The sequence below is a fragment of the Polyodon spathula genome, chromosome 3, assembly GCF_017654505.1.
Source record: "Polyodon spathula isolate WHYD16114869_AA chromosome 3, ASM1765450v1, whole genome shotgun sequence".
NCBI classification, from domain to species: Eukaryota; Metazoa; Chordata; class Actinopteri; order Acipenseriformes; family Polyodontidae; genus Polyodon; species Polyodon spathula.
The window spans coordinates 25,478,370-25,493,770 of NC_054536.1; the positions used below are offsets into that span (position 1 = coordinate 25,478,370).

Here is a 15,401-nt window from a genome sequence, read left to right on the forward strand (position 1 = left end):
CACTCTCTCTACGTCACTGCTATTGCTAAAACACTCAACATATATATATATATATATATATATATATATATATATATATATATATATATATATATATATATATATATATATATAAAAACATATATAAACACTTGAATGTTTATTGACTTCCTCTTTCACCCAGGAACTTGACAGCAGACGTCAACGAGCTACCGAGCTCACTTGGGTGCCTGGCCGGCAGGGTCCGCTGTGGCACAATGAGGATAAACAGTTTTACCTCCCTAACCTACAAGAGTGCAGGATCCAATGCCACGCTCCCTTCTGAATCCCCAGCAAAGACTGGCCACTTCGCACAGCCAGGATAAGCTGTACGATTCTCCCTGTACACCATGCAGCTGCACTTTCACCAAGATGAGCCACTGGGGGACGCCTAATTAATTTAAAAACTTATTGACAGAGTTTATGCAACCCCGTACAGACGTTTCCATTATAAAAATTATCTCTGACCCTGCAGGGAACATCTGTAAACTTGACAATCCTGGAACAATCATGCATATGTCCTGGGACTGTCCGTCATTGCCACTTTTTGAGGCAATGTAGCTTCGGTGTTATCTAAATTAACTTGTTCACAGTTAGTAGCTGAACCTTGCCTGTTTTTACTTAATGATGACTCATTGGTTAATCTTTCTTTCACTCTTACTTGCTGCCCTATCAGCTGCTAAAAAGGATATCCCCAGATTTGACTCTGGCCCGCTCTTGGCTCATTGTTCATTTAGAGAACCACAGCCAGGCTGAATTGTGTGAGACCAGCAACGATAGTGGCGTGGAGTTTAGCTTCTGCTGCTTTGGATGACCATATTGTGGCTTAACTGGTTTATGCAGTTTCCTCTTTTATTGTTTGTTTTATTTATTTATATATGTATTTATTAAAAAAAAAAAAAACAACCTTAAATTAATGATGGATTATAAATTTGTCATCAATTAATTGAAATGCAATACTTACTCTGCTTCAAGTTCACCCAGTTGTCTCATTGCACTGTTCTGTAGGGATGAATAATCATATCAACGGATTTAAATTATTTCATTAAAACACCTCACCGTGTTTCAATTAAATACAGTACCTCTTCATCAAGAACAATTGTGCTACCTAACATTTTGACACGACATTATTAAAATGTGATCTTTAATAGGTAGTAAGGATTGCCTTTCTTTGTAGTGCTTTAGAGACTGATTAAACTGAAATACGAACCTTTGCTTTTCGTTCCGCTGCAAGTTCCTTTATAACTTCATTGATTTGGTTGTGATCACTTTCCTTAGTTTTCTCATCACTGTCAAATTATAAAAAGCCAGGGTTTGGTTAGTTACAGAACTCTGAAAAAAAATGCATTCACATTGTAGAAACTTATCAAAATGACTTTCTTCTATGGCATGCAGACAAAATAAGTATGCTCCCAAGAATGTAGACTGATGTAGACTATTAGACTGATTTTGCAAAGATACATTTGTTTAGATATTTTTGGCTTCTGTATTACAGATCCTTTAATGGTCCTAAAGCTGTAAATCGCTCTTTGGGATTTTTGGGCTGGTACCCGATAATTCTAATTCAGTCAGACACCCAGGGTTTTGCAACTCCCCATGTTCACTCGTGTATCGCTGGAAGCAGGCGCATCATCATATGTTCACAGGATCAGAGATCGAAAGCAACTCCTTAAATTGGAGAAAGCAGTTTAAAAATTCCGGAAATGTATTTAGCTTGGGGTAACCCTCTTCCCCGACCTCCCTGTTACACTTCTAATTCTCCAATTGTTTTATGGCTATTAAGTACTGGTTTGATGCTTGTTACCTGCTGCTTCCTGGGCCTTGGGCTTGTTTCTGCAACTTATGGCACCGATCAACCCAAGTCTGCATTTCCAAACGCAAATTTTCCAGTTCACACAACTGGCCCTAAAATAACAAAATAAATTAGAACTTTGACGTTTTCAACTACTGTTTTTAGTTTATCTGAAACAACTGCATATCTAAATACTGCCTTTAATTTTACCTTTAGTCGCAAAATCTCCTCATTTTTTGCCACCCTTTCAGAATTCAGCTCAGTCACCAGTATCTCAAGTGTAACCATTGAGGATCTTCTGTTCTGCAACTCTCGCTCCTGACCTTCCAGAACTTTGGACAAGTCAGTGCTGAAACTATTGGGGGTCCTAGGTGTCTGCAAAAACAAACAGGAAAACAACAAGTGGTGTTTAACTTAAAACAGTTCTGTCTAATACAGATTGCAGGTCCAAGAGACACAACAGTTATAATTGAGAAAAACTTTTCCATCCAAGGCAAGAAATCTACGGGAGATACAGAACTTCGATGTTATTGAACACCCTTTAGCAATTACAACAAAATGCACAACTTACAATTGTCATCTCCTGTGCTACAGTATTACTGAAATATATTTTTCAACTTTAATACTGTTTTTATTTATATACCCTGGATCACAAATCTACTGAAGAATAAAACCAAACAAGTTATTTATCAAATCTTCTATGTGAAATCAGCAAGGGGGAAGAATGACACCATGAAAACTTCTGACATTTGTATCCAAATAAAATGCGCTTACTACATTGATAATGCAGGTTTTTTTGTTCCTACACGATACCTAGCATGGAAAGATGGTGTAGTGTATAAGTAGTATGAGTGTAGAATGGGTCAATAGTTAGATCTGCACATTTGACAATTTTGCAAGTACTAATTCTACACGTACACTGCTTGAAGAAAGATTACACACTGCAACTGTGCTGTTTTGAGGGCTGTAATAAATACAAAAACAAACAAACTGTGAAGTATCCCTATTGGTTCCCAAAATGTGAAAAAAAGTAATTTGCAGCGATGTCAGTTTGTCAGAAAGCTTGCTTTTGTTGGCAAAAAAACCCAAAAAAAAACACCCTACATTGAGATTTCTATAACATATATTGTAGTCTTTACCAATACATAATATTGTTACTGCAGTAAATTAATATAAATTTGCATTCAGTCCATTTCATGATCACAAAAGATTTGAATACATAGAGAATGTTAAATTTACAGTCAACCCAGCTGAATATCACCTAAGGGACTGGACAAAAATGGTGACAATAAGCAGAGCTGATTTATCAGGAGTTCACCAATAACCTGGCAAAATAAGCATTTCAGGCTACCAATTGTAACATACAAATAAAACACCAGCGCTAATATAATTACCATGCTTCTTTAAAATTTTTTACTGAGGTTAAATGATGCACTTTGTATTATAAAAAAAAAGTTACAGTACAGTGTCATTTATTTCAATTTGTTACCACCTGCTCAGCACAGAACTGTGTAAGTTGTTGGGTTTTTTTTTTGTTTTTGTTTCATAATATCATACAAAAAGACAGAAGTATAACCGAGTCCAGCATTTTTATTTTTTTTTGGCCCATACCGCACACAATCCTGCATGAAGTTCTGCCACAGCATTTCTAGGAACCAATGATTTAGTTGCTGATTCGAAACTGGGGTTTGATTTGATGCAAAAAAATATTGTAGTCTCTGCATATAGGAACACCTCTTAAGAAAACGCTTTGCCTAAATGAACACCCTTTTGGTGAAACTGATTTTTCCCCATTGTAAATGCTCCAGCTCAAGGAACAGGAACATAATTTAAATCTTTGCGGTCCATTTATTCAGCGCGTCAGTTCTAATTTATTTTGACACGAGATGTTTATTTTACATGCGCTGTTTAAAAGTAATTTTATTCACAGTAAAACAGGTTTAAAAGGCAATGCATATCAAAATGACACTCAGCCCTGTATTTTCGCTGTATTTATCACATATCTCTTCACAGTCATGCATACTGATAAATCATCTCCTTGGCACCGATAGTGAGTTGATAACTGATCATCAAATTTAAATTAAAATGGTTTATTCAGTCTTATAAAAAGTGACTGTCATAGCGGGGGTGTTTTGAGTCACAAGGACTAGTTTATTCAATCTTTGAAGAACCGCAATGTGAAGTGGTGACCCCGCCCCTAGGTGTATTTGGATGGTTTTGTATAGTTTGGGTTTTGTAGCATGGGTGATTTAAAATGTACGTTGGTACGTGGGCGCGGGGGGAGTCGCAATTATTTCACATTCATACTGTGCCAGGGCCAAATTGAATAATTAGCAATCAAGTCCCAGCACAGCTGCTTAAAAGGAACACAGGAGTTAGTGTGTTCAGAGGCAGAATGGGAAACGCAAGTCGCGAGATAAAAATAATTAAAATAGAAAACAATTGCTACCCATTCTGGTTTTATACCAACACGATACTTGTTTGTTCCATGTCTGTATTGTTTGTCTGTTATGGCCACCGTTTGTGAGAAGTGTTTTGTTCACATCATCACTAAAAAATAGCTTGTAAACAAACAGCAACACGCGCTGCTGTTTCTCTTGAAACAAAAAGTTAGCAACTGTTTGATCTCCTGAAAAAAAAAAAAAAAAAACAGACAAGTCGACAAGCAAATTTATGTTTCCCATTCTGGTGAGTTGCTTCACCATTCTGTTAAACAATTTTGTGCATCACTGAATATTGCTCCTGTACAGGTATTCATAACTAATCTAGACCTGCTACTGCATTTTTTTAATGTGTGTGGGGGTGCTGTGTTAATTGACCCTTAGTTTATTAACGTTCGTGTGTCTGTTAATTTATTATTATAGTTTATTAACATACACTTGTCTGTTACTTATTCTGTTAATTTCAAGTAATACATATTTATTTATTGATTCATATTTTGTCTGGTGGTCAAGTCCGTCTTGGAGAACACTTCGCCTGCTTCCCGAGGGGTGTTCTCTTAGCCGGACAATACTGTATCGATCTTTTGAGTCTTTGTACATTCAAGTTTGTAACAGCCACTCAAAATAAAGGAAATACAGAATATATACATATCACACACACATACAGTGGCTCTCAAAAGTATTCACCCCCCCTTGGACTTTTCCACATTTTATTGTGTTACAACATGGAATCAAAATGGAGATAAGCAGGCGTTTTTGCCACTGATCAACACAAAAAAAGTCTGTAATGTCAAAGTGAAAAATAAAATCTACAAAATTGTTCTAAATTAATTACAAATATAAAACAGAAAATAGATTGCATAAGTATTCACCCACTTTGCTATAACACACCTAAATAAGCTCGGGTGCAACAGATTGTCTTTAGAAGTCACATAATTATTTGAATGGAGTCCACCTGTGTGCAATTAAGGTGTTTCACATGATTTCAGGTTAAATACACCTGTCTCTGAGAGGTCCCACAGTTGGTTAATACATTTCCTAACCAAAATTACATCATGAAGACGAAGGAACATTCAAAGCAAATACGGAATAAGGTTCTTCAATTGCACCAATCAGGGGTAGGATATAAGAACATTTCCAAGGCACTGAATATCCCCCAGAGCACAGTAAAGTCCATTATTAAGAAATCGAGAGAATATGGCACAACTGTGAATCTGTCTAGAACAGACCGTTCTCAAAAAGTGAATATCCAGGCGAGAAGGGCACTAGTCAGGGAGGCCACCAAGAGGCCTATGGCAACTCTAAAGGAGTTACAGTCTTCCACCTGAGCTGGGAGACACTGCATACGGCAATAATATCCCAGGTGCTTCACAAAACTGGCCTTTATGGGAAAGTGGCAAAAAGAAAGCCATTGTTGGGGAAAAAAAAAAAAAAAAACACTCACATCAAACTTCAGCTAGAGTTTGACAGATGGCATGTGTGAGACTCTGAGACCAAGTGGAAGAAGATTCTCTGGTCCGATGAGACCAAAATAGAGTTTTTTGGCCTCAACGCAAAGCGCTATGTTTGGTTTAAGATGCATGTAAAAAACATTTGTAACATTCCAGGCACTACACTGAAGCCTGCCGAATGAAACACTGTCATTTAATAGCCTTTAAGAATCTCCAGAAAAAACAAGACTTGAATACCTGTGGCAGCTCTGCTGGAACTGCTTCAGTCTGTTTCTGATCATTTTCATTCTTGATGTTTTCCAGTTCAGCTTCTTTCTGTATCAGCTACAATACAATACAATATTATACAATATTATACAATACAATATTATTGATCCAAATTTACAAAAAAAACCCCATAAAAACAGCAACTCTAAACAAAATGGAAATAAATACAATTATTTTATCAAATGTGAAAAGAATATATTTGGTATAATTGCTTTGCTCTTATTTTTTATTCACAATATGAAAGTCAGAAACCAAATCAGGTACTGTACGTTGAGACATACACTGCTGTGCAGAAGTCTTACACATTTTCAAGGGGGGGGGGGGCGCGTTATACTACCATAGAATCAACCTGCTTTAACACTACCATAGAATCAACCTGCGCCATCTACAGAATGTCTATATTTAAAAAAACACAACACACTTTTTTGGACGCTTCACTACCTCTCACCCCCCCCGTTGAGAACCACTGGGTAAATGTGATGGATTAGCTACTGACTACACCTCATATTAGCTGCTCGTGTATAGTTCACTTTGAGTTGTTGTGATCACAAGTTTTTGAAGATTCTGATCAATGTGAATTAAAGATTGCTAAATGACAAGCTTGGTTTCTTCTCACCCAAACTAAGCGGTATTAATAACAGTCAAAGTTGTTACAATAGTGGAAAACAGTAGCTGAGGCTTTGAGTAAATCGTTGATGCTCATAACATTGTAACTCCTGAATGTGTCTAAGATTTTTGCACAGCAGTGTATATCATTATTATAACCATTTGTTGGATAAGAAACAACTTGTTGCTGGATTTTTCTAATTACAGGTGCCAAAAGTTACAAGATATACATATACAGTATATTACAAAAACTACCTTTTCTTGCAGTTCTTTGATAGTTGTTTCTCTCACAATTGCCTCAGCTTGGACAGCTTGGAGAAGAGCAGTTTGTTTGTTGTAAGCCTCTGTAAGCTTCTCCATCTCCTCAGTTGTGTGAGTGAGATCATCTTGCAAAAGCTCTTGCTAAATACATGAGAGGTTGAGTGAGTAAAAAGACTTCAGGCAATCTATACAATACAAAACATTAGGTTATTATCATAACCTTGGTTCCCCGAAATAGAAATGTAACCATTACCAAAAGGGTATTTATGTTCTAAAAAGACCCGAACCCTGCAAATTACATACCAAAGCTGCTAAGCAAGCCTGTGATGCAGTCATGGCCCGCCCCCAAGGGTACAATAGGACTGGTCTCACAGATCTCATCGTCATTTTTCCTTCAAGCCTGCTGCAATCACGGATTCAATGAACTTTAAGGTTAGTGGTTATGTTTCTATTTCAGGGAACCAGGGTGATAAGTATGAAATGTAACCATTACCGAATGGGTGAGTTTACCAAAGCCGTTGCAAGGGCAAGATTGCAGATGACTGGAATGCTACAAAGCAAATCCAAAAACTGCCCTGTGCGTACCACTCGGGACCCCAGTAACAAGTAGCTAGGGTGAAAATTGATGGAGAATTTCACCTCTATGCCTGTGTTGAATGGGTCGACAGGGAAGCCGACCCGTACAAAACCAGAGTTTTGAGGACCCACGACATTCATTCTGTAGAACATAGTGGAGGTATGGGGACTTCGCCCCATAGCAGACAAAAAATTGCTCAGACTGCCTCCAACTTTTCATCCTGTTAACACCGTACGCTAGGGCCCAAACTGGGGACAGCATATGGAGCTGTTGCTCCCTGTCATGCTGGAAAAGAGTTGGAGAGAATGCCAAGATAGTCTTCGGCAAAAAGGCAGGATTGGCATAGCATAAAACTTTATTAAGCAAGTTTTTGCAATAGAAAACGCCTGTATTTCATCTACCCACTTTGCGGAGGTGAGAGAGAGCAAGAAAGCCACTTTAAAATGATAAAAAAAACAAGCTCAGCTGAATGCAGGGGAGTGCATTAAGCACCAAGTTTAGCCTCCAGCAAGGAACAATGCCCTTCATTAGGCAGATGAAGCCACCAAGCCCCTTTCAAAAACTGCCCCACCAGCAGAGAGAGCCAATCTTATCATGGCAAGCTGAAATAGCTGCCAGATGGACCTTTAATGTAAAAGGGATATCCCCGTTGTCAAACAGGTCTTGAAAAGATTACAGTACTACTGCCTTGGGATAAATCGTGTGGTCGAACCCACGAGGCAAACACCACGTCTCAAAGATGCCCCACTTCTACCCGTGCAGGGAACGCATGGACGCTGCTGTAGCATTTTGTATGGTGTCAATAACCCTGTAGGACAGACCCAGGCAGCTCAAATGCCACCATTCAGGGGCCAGTCCCAGAGCTGCAGGTGGTTTTACGGGGATGTGGAAATAGGAGTCTTTGAGGTCCACCATGGTGAACCAGTCACCTGGCTTGATTGACTGCAACAGCTGTTAACACGATCATACTGAAGTGGGCTTCTAGGACCGCAATTAAAAAAAAAAAAAAAAAAAAAAAAAAAAACTTAGACTTACAGGGCCACCATACTTTGCAGTACAGGCTTGACACACACATCAATAGATAGGGGAGGGTCTACCATTCAATTCCTGATAGGTTTTTTTTTTGTTTTTTGTGTGTGACGTCACACAAAAAAAAAAAATGTATGTGTCTTATAATTACATTAGAACATTTATTCTGGTCTTGTGTGTCTTTATATATGTTGTTACAACATTTATAAAAAACAAGAAAACAAGTGGATATAAGCATATACTACTTCATGAACTAAATGTATCAGGTACGTTTTTCCTTATTACTGATAACAATGAAATTAGTAACTTATTTTATTTATAAATATTTATTTTGAGAAAATAAAAATCAAGAGTACTGTCCATAATTGCTTACAAAGACCATGAGAATAACTGTGTATTATGTCATTGCAATCACTCAGGTGAAAAAATGTTTTGTAATTTGCCCAAAAATCAATATTTTTAAACAAAACTTTCAGGAAGTATTGCAAGGTCCCTCAGGTCATAGAATAACATGTTTTTATAGATGTATCTTTAAGCAGAATACATAATAAATTACTTAAAAAAAAAAAAAAAAGCGAAAAGTTTGTATGGTTCCTGAAGTACTTTATGTTCCCCAGTGTTCTGAAAAAGGGAAACTGTTTGCAAGGTGCTACTGTAAAAAATGTTTTTTTGGTGAATTTTTATAGGAAGAGAATCAACTACAGCCAAAAAGTGCCTGGTCCTGCGGGAGCATCCCACTGAAAAATGCTGGGTCCTGAAAGGGTTAATAGAAATAGAATTAATAAAACGCGATACATATCTTATTGTGAACTTAGTGTATCGTCTCATCCCCAGCTGGAGCTATGCAGCCTGCAGGGAGAGCACAAAAAGTCACCCGACTTATGCTGCTGAAACCCTGGGAAGGAGCGACTTGAGCCACTGGCTTCATCCAGGGCACAAGGCTGCAGCAGGACACGGCAAGCAACAGGCTGTAGTGCACACATTACACGTAATAAGTAAAAACCATTACAGCGATTAATTGAAATATCACAATTTGCGTAAAAAAACCAATAAATGCGAAATATATTTCAGATAATGTACTTATCTGAACGAGGCTCTCCGACCAGGACAGTCTTGAAAGGAGAAATGGCTCCGAGATCTGTGAATGCAATCCTTTTGTGCCCTTGGTGGAGGGCCATGACTACGTCACAGGCTCGCTGAGCAGATTTGGTATACAATTTTCAGGATTTGAGTCTTTAGGAGGTAAATACCCATTTGCTAATGGTTACACTTCATACTTGAAAAGGAACATACATTGCAATATCCATTTTAATCACTCTTAAATATCTTATATTTCCACCATGTACTGTATAGTAATCAGGAAATACAGTTTCACAGTTTAGCTTATCCTTCATTTCTAACATGCATGGCCATATAGTAATGCTACATAGCCAGAAATGTTCAATCAAATGTTTTCTAGACTAATGTTTGTGAATAACTTTCAGTATTATTACATATACCCACTGTTCTAAGATTTTTTTCTTGCATAAATAAATACAGCTGATCCAGTGCAAAACCACACTATTTTGTATCAAAAGGCACAGCAGAAGTGTTCCTAGCCTCTCAAAACTGACTAATTGAATGGGATCAATACCATCCATCTTACAATACTGCTCTAATGGCACAAAGTCACCACATAATTCTAATCCAGTTCTAGCTGCAGTCAGTTCTCACCTCAATGGTATTCGAAAGAGCCTTCCTCTTCATGACCTCCTTTAGGTCACTGATCTCTTTCTCCTGTTTCTCAATTATACATTTGCTCTCCTCTGTGGCAGTTAAGGCTACATGGTACTTGGCCTACAGATGGATGGATGGATAAGTAAGTGCATGGGTGAGTATATATATATATATATATATATATATATATATATATATAATATATATATATATATATATATATATATATATATATATATAAATTAAAGTTTTTCTGTACAGTGGTCAACACAAAAAAAGGATAGAATTAAAATAAAAGGTCCCCAAAGTCCTAAATTTCACCTTCTGTGACCCTGCAGAAAATATTTCTCGTCACACATTTAGAGTATATGCCCACCACCAACCTATAATCTAGTGCCGAGTTGTTCCTCTTGCATTTTTTGTGTGAATCACTCATGCATTGGCAAGTTGCTGCCCCATTCAGACATGTTTAACTTACCTGAATGTCACCCAGCTCATTTAAAAGCAGGGCTAACATCTGTGTTTTCTCGTTGAGAGACGTCCTTAACACCTGAGTCTGGTTCATTAAATCAGCAACAACTTCCTGCGAGGGGGAGGAGGGGGGAATTAACCTAATGTATCAATAAATTCTATAAATCAGAATTTTTAGAACAATGAAAATCCTAAAAAGAAAAGTAATCCATACTTAACCCACTGATTTCCAGAAGTCTCAGAGCAGAAGAATTTGTTGCAAAAATACCAAAACCATTTGTACACAGTATTTCAGCAATGACATTCACATAATGCGGCCGCCGATTCAGTAAAAAAAAAAACATGTAAATGAAAAGTTATGTTTACTTTATCTGATGCATTTGTCTCCAGTTCGGCAATTGTCGAATTCGCGGTTGCAAGACACTGCTCCAGTTTTTGTAGATTTGCAACCTAGTGAAAAAAAAGGTTTCATGGAATTCAGGCAACATGGATGAAAAAGTTCTGAGGTTCACCCTAATTGACACCCTGTCCATAGAAATGTGAGTGTTCCATTGAGCCGCCCCCCCCCCCCCACACACCTGTTGCTCACATGTCATTGCCAATTCAGAATACTGTTTCTTCAAGCTGACATTCTCTTCCAGAGCAATTACGAGATCCCTGAGAAAGAAATAATGTAAAGTAGATTATTTCAGGCAGGTATTGTTAATATCAGTGTTATTTCAGTTTCTCTCAATTTTTTTTCCTTCAGGTTTTCGTTTTAATAATTCCTATTTTATTTTCAGTTTCACGAATATCAAATTTCGAAGATTTCACTTTGTCAATCTGTTTCTGTTGTTTTTTCTATGACTTACAGAAACCATAATGAAATGCTTTCATCTAGCACTACTTGTTGGTGTGGAAAGCAAAATCTTGTAGAACAGACAACAATTTCTTTACATGTGTAACTTGAGAAGTTAGATGGGAATAGTTTAGATACACAAAATGCGCTGAACTATTCCCAAGTTCTTTTTTTGGGGGTGGTGGGGTGGGGGTGACAGGGCTACTCACTTAGATGTTGTTTCCTTGTCTTCTTTAAGCTGAGATGTTAGTTTCTGATTATGTTCCTTTTCGGTAGCCAAGAACTCCATGAATTTCTGTTTTTATGAAGACATTTTTATAAAACACTGTAAAGACCTAACAGGTTAAATACATGCAGCTAGAGTGTACTATAGTATTACCCATCCATACAGTATTTTGATCACTGTTCCCAAGATTACAGCCTCCCAAAAAATCAGCCAATATTGCTCCAAAACCATTTAAAAGATACAATTTGGTTTTGTTGTTCACTTGTTGCTTTAACCCCTAGACTATACAGTTTCTGAAAAGAATACACTGCATTCATTCTCTCATGTTGTTTTTTTACATGGAGCTCAGCTTGAAGAGTTGCATTCTCCTGCTTGCTGTCTGCAAGACACTGCTTGTATTCCTCCAGTTCATACTTCATCACTTCCTGCAGGTTATCATGAGCATCCTGGAGAGATCGCTTCTCTTCCAATAAGCTTTCGTGTTCCAACCTGGGGAGCAGAAAGAAAAATAAAATACATAAAGGAGGAAGACAGACTACAGTAACTCTGCAAACTATCGTGCTTAGAGCCTATAGGTTTGTTAATGTTCTATATCAGTGGTCCGTTATTTGGCTCCAGGCACATGTGTATTTCTCATAAGGTCAAGGGCACAATCTTTTTTTTCTCTTGACATTTCACGAACTCCTTATTTTTAAATGTAAAAAACAGATTCAGATTCAACAAAAGGCACAAAATCAGAGACAGAGAGCAAACTGGCTTATTTTCCAATCAATCAATACATTAGTATTGCAGTGTTAAAGATAATCTTAGCTTCTATCATGGACATAGCTTTGAGGGCGCACTAAAGGTAATTTCCAGAATCAGAAGGCAGTGTCTGCACAGTTGTACATGTTTGTCTGAAACTAAACTGCTGCTGCAGATATTTACCTGAAAAACTACATGCAACTGCATCCAAAACAGTGTGTATAGTCAAGTTTTTAAATGAATCTCATATGGCAAAGACAGTCAAAGAAGAACAATACAATTAATGTCTTGCTACTTCATATCTATCCCCCCATCCTTTCATGCATAGGTTTTGTGGGCAGAATATTTTCCTAGAATTATATTTCAGCTCTCCCTGATGGCTCCCCCCAGCAGCTGTGCCTCAACTGTACCTGACATTATCCAGCTGCAGGCGTTCGTTGATGAGGTTGTTGGAGAGCTGGCTCAGCTCCAGCTCCTGGTTGTGTTTGTAGGAGCTGTACTCGCTCTTCACAGCACTGAGCTCCTTGTCTGCTGACTGCAGCACCACCCGCAAGTCATACACTTCACTCCTGAGCACTGCAGCACACAGAAACAACAAGAACAATAAGGACAGCTGCATCTTAAGAGGAACTAGCACAGTTGGCAGCAGAACAGAAACAAAGAAATAACACACCCTGTACTCTAGTATCAAAACTATGTAGAAAATGGCCAGGAGGATTCTACTGAAATGAATGCAGATCCACTGCTATGCAGGTAAATCGAATAGATGCGATTATGTTTTTGAGAAATACAAAAAGGCATTATAAACTCAAGACTGCAAACTAAGCAGCCAGATTAAGTCATCTCTGCTGGCTTGCTTTTCAGTTTGAGACCACATGGGATTGAGACAGTGAAATATTACTAATTAACAGATAACATTTTCTTACCATCATTCTTGCTCTGCTCCACCAGGAGCTCTTTCTCCAGAGATTTGATCTGTTCATGATGGTTTTGCTGTTCCTTGCTCCAGTTTGCACGCTCAGAAGAAAACAGCTAGATAACAAAATTCATGAAATAAAATAAAAACACACACTTCCACATGTGTGGTGATAAATTACCTGGCACAATTTGTCACATGCGATAATATTGCCATTGGAATATGATGCAGTCATTAAAATCCCCTCCAAGTAAGATTTCTGTAGTGGTGGACTTAAAGATGAACTATTCAATATTTATTTATTTTTTTTTTTAAATAGAGTGCATTATTAAATATTATTACTGGTAACCACGTCATTGTACTGAAAATCTATTGGTTCTTCACATGTCAAATGGGAGTATGCTTGTAGCTTGTTTGAACTACAACACATGCCGTCATTAGGTACCACGAAACAGCAGAAACCTTTCATCTATATTAGTGTGGTCTTTAAAATAACTGCATATTGCAAACCGATGTATGAAATACAAGCAAAGTATCAAAAGATCTACAAAAAGGAGAAAAGGGCATTTGACTAAACATTAAAAAAACCACACACTTATGCACTAAGTGTTACTACCTGTTCCATTTGAGAAGAATGTTCCTCCAGTTTACTGATCTGCTGCAGCAGCTTCATGTTCTTGGCCTCTTCTTCATCCAGCTTGGCCTGAAGGGTATTTGCTTGTTCCTTTAAAAGAGTGAGCATTGACATGGTCATCTTTTTGTCTACACCACTTGTGGAAGGCGGAAATTACAATGTTTTACATGCGCCTCCAAACTTAAATATATAAAGTTACAAAAACTTAACTGTTATAAAAAATTTGGGCTTTTAACACCAAGACTGATTTCTGATACTATTAAAACACAAACTTACATTTCCATATGTAGCCTAAAACAGTTGTGATAACAGTCTAACCTGCACCATTTGGAGCTCCTCAGCAATGGCCTCATATGCCATTTCATTCATCCCTGGAGGGACTGGCTCATTCAATATATAATCCACCTGCTCCTCTGTGCTTTCTGTTAGTGTGTTACAGTCAGGGGTTCTGTCAGCGCTTAAATGCGGCACCAGTCGAGACCTCAGTTTGTAAGCCTTGGTGGGTGTGGTCAGATTCTGGAAGAAATGTGCAAACCATTATCCACTGTATGCAAGTGCACTCCAGTAGGAAATTAGCAAAGGGCTTTCTAAACTCATGTTCAGTAAATGAATCAACATTTGTTTGTGTCGGTCATAAAATACAAATGATCTTAAATAAGTTTGGTTCATTTTTTTTTAATTTGCATTGTAGAAGTGAGCTTTTAGAATAGTGATCTCTCTGTCTAGTCCCTTAACTGACCTCAAGATATGGGAAGGGAATAGACAGAAAGTACAAAGTATTAAAGATAAAATAATGGTATATCAGTTTTGTAACATGGACACCTAGTCTTCATCTGGAATGTGGACCCAAATTAATACTGGTAACTGCAGACCTACAGTTCTGGTAACCTAGAAGAGATAATCCACTTAATATGTTCCAACATTTCTATGAAATTATTATTTTCTTTTTACCTTAATTGTTTCGACATGCATTTTGTTCAGCTGGGAAACCTCTTGTCTTTTGTACGTTTTTGTCGCCTCCAAAATGTTTTCCAAGTGCTGGTTGGATTTTTCAAGGTACCGAAGTTCTGACTCCATTTCTAGTTGTTTCTTCCTTTTAAAATAAAATGAGAACACAACTATACATTAAATATTTAAAGATTAAATTGTTCAACAATCATGACAAACTTTAAAGCAAAACAGAACTGCTATAGTGATCCCCCTTTATAACGAACTGCTTGGGGACCCAACTTTAGTGCTCCCCCTTTATAACGCTGCAATCGGGAGCCATAGTTAAGAGATCTGTTCTGCCTTCTAACGAGAATACTGGTGTTAGTGTAATGGCATTAGGGGCAAATGGGAGCCATGACCGTACTGCCTTATAACCTGTTCTGCAGCATAAAGGGCCGCACTGTACTAATGTTTACTTTTGCCA

At 37.7% G+C, this 15,401-nt stretch overlaps 1 protein-coding gene across 1 annotated transcript in view; it reads right to left on the reverse strand.

Moving 5' to 3' along the window:
- The window catches only part of kif15 (kinesin family member 15), a 39,868-nt gene that overhangs the window by 3,727 nt on the left and 20,740 nt on the right, over nucleotides 1-15,401 (reverse strand). Inside the window, exons 16-32 of the mRNA XM_041244811.1 lie at nucleotides 14,939-15,080; nucleotides 14,306-14,503; nucleotides 13,970-14,077; nucleotides 13,364-13,469; nucleotides 12,848-13,013; nucleotides 12,032-12,182; nucleotides 11,677-11,762; nucleotides 11,208-11,286; nucleotides 10,996-11,079; nucleotides 10,637-10,741; nucleotides 10,156-10,278; nucleotides 6,831-6,977; nucleotides 5,940-6,026; nucleotides 2,021-2,185; nucleotides 1,823-1,923; nucleotides 1,229-1,307; nucleotides 983-1,020 (exon numbers count right to left, since the gene is read on the reverse strand). Of these exons, the coding sequence (XP_041100745.1) occupies nucleotides 983-1,020; nucleotides 1,229-1,307; nucleotides 1,823-1,923; nucleotides 2,021-2,185; nucleotides 5,940-6,026; nucleotides 6,831-6,977; nucleotides 10,156-10,278; nucleotides 10,637-10,741; nucleotides 10,996-11,079; nucleotides 11,208-11,286; nucleotides 11,677-11,762; nucleotides 12,032-12,182; nucleotides 12,848-13,013; nucleotides 13,364-13,469; nucleotides 13,970-14,077; nucleotides 14,306-14,503; nucleotides 14,939-15,080 (1,965 nt within the window). The remainder of the gene's footprint in view (nucleotides 1-982; nucleotides 1,021-1,228; nucleotides 1,308-1,822; nucleotides 1,924-2,020; nucleotides 2,186-5,939; nucleotides 6,027-6,830; nucleotides 6,978-10,155; nucleotides 10,279-10,636; nucleotides 10,742-10,995; nucleotides 11,080-11,207; nucleotides 11,287-11,676; nucleotides 11,763-12,031; nucleotides 12,183-12,847; nucleotides 13,014-13,363; nucleotides 13,470-13,969; nucleotides 14,078-14,305; nucleotides 14,504-14,938; nucleotides 15,081-15,401) is intronic.